Below are 12,598 nucleotides of genomic sequence, written 5' to 3'. Positions count from 1 at the left end.
CGGCTGACACACTCAGCCCATCCAGGCCCCGTGCACGTGAGTGGCCAAAGATCTAGACCCAGTGGCCTGTGGAACAGTCCAGAGTAGAATGGCCCGCTGACCACAGGGGGAATGAACACCCAGTTTCCCGACCCAGGAAGGCCCCACTCCCCTCTCCATGCATCCAAACAGCCAGCCTGGTGTGGGGATAGAACACCAGGCCCTGGGAAAAGCGAACATTTGTGGGACACTGGCTTTGTGCCAGACACTGTCCTAGGTCCTGGATTTGCATATTCTCATTTGATCCTCAGAGACAACCCCACAAAGTAGGAATAATCATTATTTGCATTTTCCAGTTGAGGAAACTGAAACACAGAGAGGTTAATTAAGTTACCCAAAGTCACCCAGCTAGTAGGAAGCAAAGCCAGGACGCAAACTCAGGCAGTCTCAGAGACTCTTAACAGCTGCATTGCACTGCTTCCGGCTCACCCGGAAGCAGAACTGTTGATGGTCTTTGAATGGGGAGGATAATGGCGCCAACCCCATAACGTGATTGTAAGGTTTAAAAATGAAACCATGCACACACAGGCAAGTGCAAAGACTTAAAAAAATGTTGTAATTCTAGCAGTTAAGCAGCATAACCTAGGGGCTAAGTGCATGGACTCTGAAGCTAGGGGGCCAGGGTTCAAGTCCCCTCTTTGCCTCTTCATGGGTGAAACAAGGCAAATTTTGTAGCCTCTCTGTGCCTCAGTTTCCTCACCTGTAAAATGGAAATAATAACAGTTCTTACCTCCTAGGTTGTTGGGACGGTGAAATGACTTAATAAGGTTCAAGTACTTAGAGTAGTAGATGGCACATAGCATGTACAGGACAAGGGCTGAGTTATTACTATGACCACCAACACTGTGATTGGCTTTTCTGGGATGGAATGTGACGTAGCGCAGTTTTATAGTTACTGACGTTGAGTTTAGCAGCATGGGTCTTTCACGGAGGTCTGAAAATTTGAGGACTTGTTTCTCTACAGACAACGGGACCCTGGGATGATGAACAGAGTTGTGTTTCTGGACAAAGCCCTTCCTCGCTGTCTCTTTAAGAGGGTGACCCACATCGACTCCTTTCTTAACTTACTATGTGAACATTCTCAGTGTTGAGCTGAACCCAACCCCAAAAAGCAATGTCACCTTTACAACAGTTTATAATCAGAGAGAAACATACACTGATGTTTACAATGAAACTGAGGAACTTCCTGAGAATGGGTCCTTGATAGAAACAACAGAGGATGAATCATTTTCTCATTTCTTACCTCAATAAAGATCTCTGGGATCTTCTAGCTCTCATGCGGACCTATGCACGTGTGTGTGATACACACCTACCCTGCCCACGTGACCCACCTTGATGCTAAAAATAGGCTCCGGCAGACAGTAGCCCTTCATGATGTTCCTCAGATTTTCCAGGACACTGCGAAAAACCTGGTGCAGTTTCTCTCCGAGGATGGGCAGCGTCGGTTGGGAGGGGAGCTCTCCCGTGAATGGCTCAGCCTGATGGGACACCACAGGAGTCAGAGGTCAAGGCCACTGTGGCCTCTGAATGAGACATGCAAGCCAAGGGCCGAGGCAGAGCTACCAACACACAATATACACAATACACATAATGCGGTTATCATGAAGCCTGCGGGGGAGGGGGGAACAGAAGAAAACATTGTATTGGAAAGTTAAAATTGCTACATTCACACCCCTGTGTGAGGTTTCCAAATCTTCCCCTTTACAAATGTCAGAGTCAATTATGTACCCCAAATAATTTTGGAGGGCATTAGATGTGATTGAAAACAAAATGTTCACATGTTGAGATCTGGGGAAGTGATTCTGGCTTCTACATGAGTTAACTTGAATTTCATGCTAACTAGAGCAGCCAGTTTGTAGCCAATCAAACATACACTGTACATAAGCTTTAATTATTAAAGAAAAGGGCGCACTGACCAGAAGTAAAGAATGTCCATGTTAAAAATAAAGATGAAATGCCTGCCTTCCTCGGACGCCCATGCTGGTTCTCCTTTGATGATAAGATTCCCTTCCCAGGTGCCAAGGCCATATGGACTCGCTGTGTACCTGCTGATCTGTTCTGTTTTTGTGTGTGTGTGTGTGTCCTGAAACCTTGAAGGAATGTATCCCTGACTTGTTTCATGTTCTTTGTTCTGACAAGACATAAAATTGTGCTGAAAAAAATGCTCCTTGGGAGCAGTTCCTCAGAGTTATCTGAAAGGTTGTCTTTCGGGCTATGGTCCTCAGTTTGGTTCAAATAAAACTCTTTCTATTCCTATTAAGACTGTTTATTATTTTTGTCGACAGATGTTTTTGTTTTGCTTTGCTTTCAAACCAAGATCATCTTCCTGTTTTTTTCCATTTATTTCAGTCTCACTCGAACCCCAAAGATGAATGCCTAGCAGGGTGAAAATTTAGGAAACTGTCATGCAAGTGTACGTGCTATTTTTTTTTTTTTTTCGGTACGCGGGCCTCTCACTGTTGTGGCCTCTCCCGTTGCGGAGCACAGGCTCCGGACTCGCAGGCTCAGCAGCCATGGCTCACGGGCCCAGCCGCTCCACGGCATGTGGGATCTTCCCCGACTGGGGCACGAACCCATGTCCCCTGCATCGGCAGGCGGACTCCCAACCACTGCACCACCAGGGAAGCCCGTGTACGTGCTTTTTGTAAATCATAAACATTTAGCCTTAAAGGATCCCCAAATAAAAAGCTCCCCAAAGGGGCAACACTGACTTAATGTATCCATTCGTCTGTTAATTTATTCGACAAATATCCACTCAGCACCAACTGCGGGAGGCACTGGGACCCAGGAGCTGGGGCATGCTATTCTGCTGGCCCAGAACCCTCAGCTTCCTGTCCCTCGACTCCACTCCCAACCCTGCAGGCTCCTCTCACCCTTGAAGATTAGCCGGAGGGTTTCCCCTCTCCACAATCTGCTGCTGGCTTCTCCACCTGGGCCCTCACAGCCAGCGGCCAAGCGCAGTCCCTCTGACTGCACTTACTGAGCTGAATTACAAAGGCTTATCTGCCTGTCTTTCTCACGGGCATCTGTGAGCCTCCTGACCTGTGGCTGGGCGCTGTCTCAAGAACCTAGCCCGGGAAACGGGAAACGTTTGCTAAAAGGAATCACAAAGCAAGCACAGACCTTCCTGGTGATCTAACGAAGCTCAGTCTACTTCTAGCTTTGGGAACCCTCTAAAAAGAATAATGAAAAGAAGGAGAAGAAAAAAATGAAACTAATAGAATAGTCTGAAGAAAAGAGTCGATTTGATTTTTTAAAAAAATGCTCTTCTAGCTTTTCTTTTTTCCTGGGCATATACACTAATTATTGTAGAGAAAACAAAATTACATGCATAGATGGCCAGCCACCTCCCCGCAGGCCCGGCTCACTGTAGGAGGGTAAGTCATGTCATGTCACGGAGAGCTGACAGCTCTATATAACGCACTGGGGGGATGATGTTTGCGTCAAAGTTCACAGGAAGAACCCTTCCCCTGTAAGCGTCTGGGAGAAGGTTCTTCCAGGCAGAGGGAGCTGGCCCCAGGGGGACGGGTCTGGAGCATTAGATTAAGGGAGGGGTAGTGGGGGAGGAGACGAAGCCAGGGAAGAAAGCAGGGCACAGCTCAAGGGGGGGTCTTGGAGATCATCGGAAACACGTGGCTTTTATTCTAAGTGGGATGGGAAGCTGCTGAGAAGGATGTGAGCACAGGCAGACACAGTCCTACGCCCATCGTGCTGGCTGCTGGGAGCGGGTGGTGGCGGGAGATCCGGGGCCACAAGCCTATCTGGCTCACGGGGTAGCTGTGCCGGGTGCCACATACCGGGTGCACTTTAGAAGGGTCATCGAGGTCCAGCCTGGCCACCACACAGCCTGCTTCCAACACAGCCCCTGGGCGCTTGACGTACTTCACCCGGCCACTTTCCTGCACATTCAGGGTCGTGATCATCTTCATCACCTGTTTTGCAGAAAGAAGAAATTATATGGAGCCCACTAGGACTGGCCGGTGTCACCCCAAACTAGTAACTCTGGAGCAGGGGCCGTGTCATTTACATTGAATGACTCCGTGGGCAGAGTTCAAGCGGAGGGGAGAGAGGGAACCAGCATTTACACAATCTGTTGTGTACCAGGCACAGTGCTGGGCATAAATTTTTTCCATCTGCAAAGCCAGCCAGAGAGGCAGGTGTTCCTTGTGCCCATTTTACAGACATGGAAACTGATCTTTGTTTCCAAAGGAAGACCTCTCTCTTAGAAATACAGATGAATCATACGATGTAGGGTGACTGACACACACATTCCTAAAATGCGGTGCATTTTGTGACCAGCTCCGGTTTTTAAAGGCAGTGAGAAAACCCTCTGGGGAATGAAGAACATGACTGCAGTACAGTCATCAGCCCCTTAACTGGTCTGAGTCGGGCCGTGTGGACGTGATGAGTTTTGTTATCATGTGTGGGCTGCAGACCGACAGGACTGTCCCACCCTTTGCTCAGAAGTTCACAGCTTGGGCACTCAAGTCAGCCAGGCCTGGGATGGAACCCTGCTCCCACCCATCACTCTGTGATCTCCACACATGCCTTCCCCTCTCTGAGCCTCAGTTTTCCCAACAGTAAAATGGGAGGAAATGACAGTCTTGCCTCACAGGGCGCTGATAAGGATGAAGCAGGATGGCACATAGTCGGAGGCCAACAAGCATCAGCTACTACTGTTGCTATATTTTCATTACAAAAATCACTATTTTCCTGGGCAGCAGAGAATGGAGGCCAGGTTTGAATCCTGGCTTGATGTGACCTTGAGTGAGTTCCTTAGCCTGCCTGGGCCCCGTGTCTTCATGTACAAAATGGGGGTCCCATTTGTGTCCAACTTATATGATTGCTGGGAAGATTAAAGAAGGTAATTAAAGACAGATAAAATGCTTAGAATAGTGCTTGCCATGTGGGAAGTGCTTTGCTTCTGTTGGCTTACCACTTTTTTTTTTTTTTTTTTTTTTTTTTTTTTTTTTTGCGGTACACGGGCCTCTCACTATTGTGGCCTCTCCCGTTGTGAAGCAACAGGCTCCGGACGCGCAGGCTCAGCGGCCGTGGCTCACGGGCCCAGCCGCTCCGCGGTATGTGGGATCTTCCCGGACCAGGGCACGAACCCATGTCCCCTGCATTGGCAGGCGGACTCTCAACCACTGCGCTACCAGGGAAGCCCGGCTTACCACTGTTTAATTGTCCGCATCATGATCGTTCATCTGTTCTTACTCACTCCTGGGGAGGTATACATTTTTGATTTTTTTTCCCTTTGGATATTGCAGGGAATTGGGGCTGAACCCCAAACACATGGCTCTCTTAGGAATCTGCAGATGACAGCCCAGGTGAGAGGGGAGGTCTATTGGCTTAGATGAAGCAGCATTGGCAGATGGCCCTCCCTGGGGGAGGGGGTGTAAGGGAGACCTGGCTGCAGCCCTCCCTCCCTCCCAGGGGGCTAGCTCTGCGGTCACCTCTATCTCAGCATAGCTGCCCCCAGCCTCGATGTGGTCCCCGTCCTCCACCATGTACTGTATCAGCTTCCCCGTCGAAGGGGCTCTCAGGACCGTGGGATCATTCTCCTTCTCAAACACACACGTCTTGTTGCCGATGGTGATTCGGTAACTGGAGAGAGAAGGAGTGGGGAGGTGGTGGGGAGACTGGGGAGGACCGTCGACCCAGGTGCCCGAGTCAGGGTTTCGACAGCCTCTTCCCTTCCTAAAGGCAGCCGGGAGCATCACCCTGTGTGTGGTTTGAGGGACTTACTCCATTTTTCCCAAATGGTAGCATTTGACAGTTACCGCAGAGACTTTGGGAGTGAGCTGGGTGGGACCCTTTACTGGCTGAAAACTAGTTCCTTTTCCTGACATAATTCCAACAGGCCCTGGCATAGAGAAAGCAATCAATCACTATTATTCAGTAAATACTGACCCACTGAAAGCCTTCACCTTAGAATTGGGAAGAGCATGCCGCATGGATGGAGCTTATCATCATCTCGAACATTCTTGGCAGATAGAACACGGGTTAAAAAGAGGTAAAAAAACACCGATCTGGGATGAATCTAGTCCACCTTCTTCCATTGAGGATTCGGAAGGGAATCTAACTGGAGCTTTTTCAGGCACGGGGCCTCTGGAACCCCACTCCTCCCCATCTTAGTCTCTTGGTCGGGGGGGGGGTCTTTGCTGCCTTTCCGTGGGGGTGGGCGGGTCTGTTTCATCGTGTGAGCTCAGGGTGGTCAGACACGCTGGACCAAGAGGACATGCGATGCCCCCGTGCAAAGTGCTTCCGGATCATCCCGCCCTCCACCCATCCAGACACAGAGCAAGCTTTCCTGCCGCCATCTGCTCATTCGATGTGTCTCTTCCCCCACAGACTCCATGAGTCATGACCATGTCTGTATCCTAACACCTAGCACGTCATCTGGTGTAAGCAGATGCTCAATAAATAGCCCCTTCCCTAATCGGACGACCTCATCTTCTCCAAGCCTTGATCTGATGGGTGTGGACACCGCAGCTCAGACCCGGAGCCTCTGGCACTCAGCACACACCTTGCAGGCCGTGGAGCTGGGAGTCACGTCCCATTCGGCTCTGAATCCTCCCAAGTCACTAGAAAAGGGCCCCCTGGGAGCCTCCCATAAATGCCTGCCAGCTGCATGGAATTCCAGCCGAGAGATTAACCTCTCCAGGAGCCCCAGAACGTTCCAGAGAAGGTGCCTTAGCTAAGACCCTCAGACCTGCAGGGGAGAGCTGGCCCTGTGTGCCCTCCACGACCACACACCTGTCGACCTCCTCCTTCAGGTACGTGGTGTAGCTGCTGCCACTGTAGGACAGCAGCAGCCCCCCGTCGTTCAGCCGGTGGGCGTCGATCTCGATGTGACAGCCGTTCATGATGAGGACGAACATGGTTGGAGACTGCCGGGCCACCTGTGGGGACAGTTCGATGTCCCCACCTGAAATGAGGATGCCTGCTTGACCCTGTGCCCCCAGAGCACCGCCTGGCCCCCCTGACCACAAGCAAAGGCTAGTGTCCACAGCGGGAGTGCTGGGGTGGACACCTCACCTCTCGAGGCCCAGCCCTCGCTCACCCCAAGGGAGCAGCGACGGGGAGGGAGCCCGGGGTCAGCGAGCCACACCTGCGCTGTGGGTGGGCTAGTGGCTGCCGGCCGCAGGTGTAGCCCCAGGCCGGGCATCACTGTCCATTGTGTGCCCTTGAGGGCTGGGGGCTTTCTTCTGATCCTGTCTCCAAGCAGGGTTGCCCTGGGAGCCAGGGAGATGGGGGTCTTGCTCTGGGTGAGGCAGACCTGGGGCCTCCATCAGTGGCCTGGACATGGACTTGGGCTCTGCCCGCTAGACCTGGCCCTGCCCAGGGGCACACAATGGATCTGGGACACTGGAAGGAGACATATACGGCCAGGCCCTGGCCTCAGCTCTGCATTTCAATCTGAAATACCAGCCCCACCTGGCCCTCAGTTCAAAGTATGTGCTCTCTCTCAGAAAACTAACACCCTAAAGAGCCCTCAACCTCTAAAATATATATATAGTGACAAAAGATGGCAAGAAATAGAGGAATATTTATTGCCACGTTATTTATGGGAAAACCTAGAATCAAACGAGCTCTCCAACAGTGGGTGCTGCCATGGAATGTTCTAGACTGCACTGTCAAATATGGTAGCCCCTAGCCAGATGTTCAAATGTAAGTTAATTAAAATTAAATGAAAGATAGAATTCAGCTCCTCAGTTACACTCGCCACATTTCAAGTACTCCATAGCCCCAGGTGGCCCATACTGGACAGAGCAGATTTAGAACATTTCCATACCTGCGGAAAGTACTATTGGACCGTGCTGCAGACTCTAAACTGATGTTAGGAAAACTTGCTAATAACAGGGGGAAACTATAGGCCATGACAATATCAAAGCAGTAAAAACATCTGCACTATGATCTTAACTTTATAAAAGCAATGCATAAGGAAAAAAATAACTGAAAAGAAGTCTGCTAAAACGTCTGCACCCGGGCCACAGCAGTGAAAGCGCAGAACCCTAACCACTAGACCACCAGGGAGCTCCCCCATGCTGGACTGTTTTTCTGACACTTCATGCTTGTTTGCTGTTTTGAAATGTTCTGCAACGAGCACGTGTCATATTTAAAATCAAGTTGAGGGGACCCAGGGCCCCAAAGGTAGCCAGGAAGCATCAGAGGCAAAAGGGAAGCGATTTTACACACGTTACGTGGATAACACACTCGTGTGGCTGAACGACGCCTGAGAATCTCCAAAGCTGAAAGTTCAATGTATGTTCAGCAATGTTCAAAATCAAGTAAGAGGAAATAAAAATTCTGTTGCCTTTTCCATGGAATGTGAGGCTGGGAAGTGATGGGGAGGCCCTGGCTTCCCAGGGACACATCGCTCCAAAGGTCACCCCGACTTGGACCCGGGGGACTCACCCTGTGCTCGCACATCTCAAACATTCTTTGATACTCTGCTGAATTGGCCTGGGACGGCTCAGGACGGGTAACTAGATATTTCCAACAGAGAAGAGCGACCCTGACAAGCTCCAGGGATGCTGGTGATAGACCCGGAAGCAGTCAGAAATCCACACATTGATTCTCGGTGCAGAGACGCTGGACAAAGCCAGTCTCACAGCCCTGGGAAGTGCAGCCAGACGCTCTGCTCTTGAGCAGTGGTCCGGCTCACACTGTGTAAGGGGTTGAATTATGTCCCCCCAAATTCAAGTCCTCCCTGGAACCTCGGCTTGTGACCTTAATGGAAACAGGGTCTTTGCAGATGTAGTTAGTTAAGGAGGGGTTGTGCCAGATTAGGCTGAACCCTAAATCCAGTCTGACTGGTGTTCTTGTAAGAGAAGAGACCCAGAGAGACAGGCACAGAAGGATGAGGATGTGAAGACAGACAGACAGACACAGACACACTCAGAGAAGGTGGCCGTACAAAGCCAGAGACTGGTAGAGACTGGAGTGACAACCTACAAGCTAAGGAACACCAAGGACTGCCCACAACTACCAGAAGCTAGGAATGCATGCTCCCTGGGAGCCTTCAAAGAGACCATGGTCCAGCCAACACCTTGATTTTGGACTTCCGGCCTCCAGAACTGAGAGACTATAAATTTCTGTTGTTTGAAGTGACACCAGTTTATGGGACTTCATTACGGCAGCCACGGGAAACCAACACATGCTCTAACGTGCCTTGTGAGCGTGGCTCAAGCCTACGGGTTCTGGAATCCAAAGACCTTAGATTTCAAGGTCACGGGACTGCACGGGGAGTCCTGGGACCAAGCATGAGAAAATCCACTGCAGGGATGGCCCGCTGCAGAAATAAAACTCCCCTGAGCCACCAGAGTGTGGGAGACATCTAACAGGGACCTTTACCTTGAGGATGTATTTAACGCCTCCGTAGATTAATTCTACATCCACAATGTTCAGCAGAGAGTCTGCGGGGAGGACCTGGCCCCTGAGAGAGAAGACAGACCTGTGGTCAGTTTGGGAGTGACCAAGAACTCCGCAGCCATCCATCCCCTGGATATGAAAATCCACCCACTCTTTGCCTCTTCTAACTATCAACACACCTGATTGATAAAAGGCAAGGAATGGAGAGTCCCAAGGAACCTGACATCCCTTAGAACTTAAGGAAACTGCTCTTGCTACAGGATGTGACGTTTCCAAAAGGCTCCTCTAAGAAGCAATAACCATATTGCTTCTTCTTGAAAAAATTCCTTACGTGGGAATTCTGCCACCCGCTTATGAAAGAAAGGAATGCACGGATTGGGATTCTATTACCATCCAAAAGCATATTCTCCAAGCACTAAGAACTTTCGCCCTTCTAGTTCCCTTTCAGTAGCTTCCTTTGCCTACCACAGTGGTTTTCAAGGTGGGGTCTGCCTCTACCCCGAGGACACCTGGCAATATCTGGAGACATACTGGATTGTTCTGACTTCCAGGGGGAGAGGGGATGCTGTGGATGGGACCAGGGATGCTGCTAACTTCCTACCCTGTCCCACAGGACAGCCCTCACCGCAAAAGATGACCCAGCCCGAAAGGTCAGTGGTGCCGAGGTTGGGAAACCCTGGTCTATCCCAAGAGGGAGCTCCTGGCCACTTCCACAGGGTCCATTTCACTGGTCATCTGATTCAGGTGAGGGTCTGGGAAAGGACCATTTGTAGAGGTGACCTATAACCTGCTTTGCTTCTCAAATCCACCTCCTCCTCTCCGGACTCCTGAGTGTTAACGACGCACCTTGCACAAGTCAGCACGAATAAGCGCACCGCTGTCTGTAGGATGATGGCTGCGTTGGCCTCGAGTATCCCTCCCCTCCCGCCCCCTACCCCAGCGTCTTCTAGGGCAGCCCGGGTTTGTCCAAGGAATTCTACAGAGGCAAGCACGTAGGAGAGGTTCACTAATTGCTTGCTGATGGATTAACACCCAAACAAAGCGTGTTTCTGCCTTACTTGCCACCAGCACGTATCCCAAGAGGGGAAAGGAAGTACCCATGGGCCCCACCTCTCCAGCGAGTGTAAGAAATCCGTCATGCAGGTCCTGAACATCGAGTCGGCCACGTTCAAGGCTCCGCACACCACCCCGAGCATGATATCCGGCTTCTCGGCCTGGGAGAGACTCTGCACGTCAGTATCCACAGTGACCAAAGCCACGGGGAGCCAGGAGGGCTCCAGGACCCCCGGGGGAGACACGTGCAGCTCCCCACCTGCACTTTCTCGGCGATGAGATTATCCAACCAGCTGGTGTCAATGTCGTTGTTCTGGAAGCTCTCGGTCTCCAGGAGGTTGGTGAGATATTCCACGGTGGTCCTGAAGTCGCCCCGGATGGAGAGTTCCTTCAGAGCCACCACCATGTTCCTTGAGGGGAAGGCACACGGATTGTTTTCCCACTTAACGTACACGTCATCAGAGTTCTAGAGTGGTTTCCAGTGAGTCAGAACCACACAGAAGTTTAGGGAGGGCCCTGAGTCAGACGGCTTGGGGCAATGTCAGCTCCAGCATTGACTGGTACAGCAAATCTTGGGCCAGTGGCTTAAATGCCTGGGCCTCAGTTTCCTCAACTGGAAGATGGGGGAATAACCCTGCCTTCACACAGATGCTTGGGGATTAAAATGAGACAGTCTGTATAAAGCACATGGTCACTGATCAATAAACCTTAACTGCTATGAAATGATTTATTACAGTGATTATAATTGTTATTAACCATGCCAGTTGCTCTGACTCCCTCTCCCGCTGCACCTACCAAAATCCCCCAGTGTCCCAAGAACGAGCCGCTCTTTACCTGTCCACACAGCTGTCCGGTATGCCTGGGTTGCACGAGTAGGTGGCTAACACCAGTGCCCCCCTCTGGGCGTGGCGGTCACCAGCCCACACGTGCTTGGCTGTAACCACCTCCAGTTTCCCAGAGGGGCTGCCCCCCCCCCCAAACAGGGTGTCCAGTCCAAAGGGCAGAAACCTCCGCTCTCCATGAAATAATAGGGAGAGAGTTATGGGGAAAGGCACCAGAGGAAGAGGGGGCATAGGAACCCTTCCTGGGAGAGGAGAGCTTCCACACCAGTTACGATACTCCTGCATGCTGCCAGCAGGTGTGACAAAGGGGCCACGAGACCCCAGCGGGAGGGTGAGAAAATGAAGACGCAGTGAGGTTAAATGAGGGTGTCAAATAGGCTACTGCAAGTTGGGTGTGGGACCCGAACCTGCATCTACAGGCTGAGTCACTGGATTCAAAGGTGACCAACTTGTCCCGTTTGGCTCAGGACTTCCCCAGCTTTAGCGCTGAGAAATCCCACATCCCGGGAAACGCTCAGTCCTGGGAAAACAGGGACAGTTGATCCCCCTCTTGGACACTGACAGCAATAAGAGCTGGAATTTTTCCTTCCTATTCTGCTGAAGTGATCACTGGCCACTCACAGTGTGGGACAAGACACAGGTCCCTTCACTCAGAGACAGCTGGGCTGGCTGACCACCATCCCACCTTTTATTCATCCTTATTTGCTCCAAGCGTCTCAATTTTTCACTGATTAAGATGAATTATTCAAAGCTGGCAAAGAAACTCTCTCCCTCAAAGCAGCAAACGCCATTTAATTCATGGCTAAGTGCCCCAGCCCAGACAGATTTAAACGCTTTGCAAATGAAATGTCTTTCACTCTAAAAGACACCTCCACAAGAATGTTTAATTTTACAAACTGAACTGGTGTTTACCTTTTTGTTCCCAGGTCAAGGCAGGAGAAATGTTAAGATGAGGGGGTTTGGATCGCTAATTTTTAGGGAAATGCAAATCAAAACTACAGTGAGGTACCACTAATCAAAACTACAGTGAGGTACCACCTCACATGGGTCAGAATGGCCATCATTAAACAGTCTACAAATAAGAAATGCTAGAGAGGGTGTGGAGAAAAGGGAAACCCTTCTACACTGTTGGTGGGAATGTAAGTTGGTGCAGCCACTGTGGAAAACAGTATGGAGGTTCCTCAGAAAACTAAAAATAAAATTACTATAAGATCTAGCAATCCCACTCCCGGGCATATATCTGGACAAAACTCCAATTTAAAAAGATACATGGGGCTTCCCTTGTG

At 50.6% G+C, this 12,598-nt stretch overlaps 1 protein-coding gene across 3 annotated transcripts in view; it reads right to left on the bottom strand.

The window, feature by feature from the left end:
• Nucleotides 1-12,598, bottom strand: part of ACACB (acetyl-CoA carboxylase beta) — a 136,711-nt gene that overhangs the window by 49,181 nt on the left and 74,932 nt on the right. For all 3 annotated transcript variants that reach the window (XM_027124486.1, XM_027124488.1, XM_027124487.1), the window contains 7 exons: nucleotides 10,730-10,880; nucleotides 10,528-10,631; nucleotides 9,400-9,481; nucleotides 6,799-6,944; nucleotides 5,496-5,646; nucleotides 3,837-3,971; nucleotides 1,371-1,517 (listed from right to left, as the gene is read on the bottom strand). In XM_027124486.1, coding sequence (XP_026980287.1) covers nucleotides 1,371-1,517; nucleotides 3,837-3,971; nucleotides 5,496-5,646; nucleotides 6,799-6,944; nucleotides 9,400-9,481; nucleotides 10,528-10,631; nucleotides 10,730-10,880 — 916 coding nt within the window. The remainder of the gene's footprint in view (nucleotides 1-1,370; nucleotides 1,518-3,836; nucleotides 3,972-5,495; nucleotides 5,647-6,798; nucleotides 6,945-9,399; nucleotides 9,482-10,527; nucleotides 10,632-10,729; nucleotides 10,881-12,598) is intronic.

This window comes from Aethalodelphis obliquidens, unplaced genomic scaffold (assembly GCF_003676395.1).
Source record: "Aethalodelphis obliquidens isolate GAN/ISIS:26980383/991018 unplaced genomic scaffold, ASM367639v1 scaffold28, whole genome shotgun sequence".
In the NCBI taxonomy this organism is placed as follows: domain Eukaryota; kingdom Metazoa; phylum Chordata; class Mammalia; order Artiodactyla; family Delphinidae; genus Aethalodelphis; species Aethalodelphis obliquidens.
The sequence above is the reverse complement of the archived record's forward strand: the minus strand, read 5'-3'. Positions and strand labels throughout refer to the sequence as shown.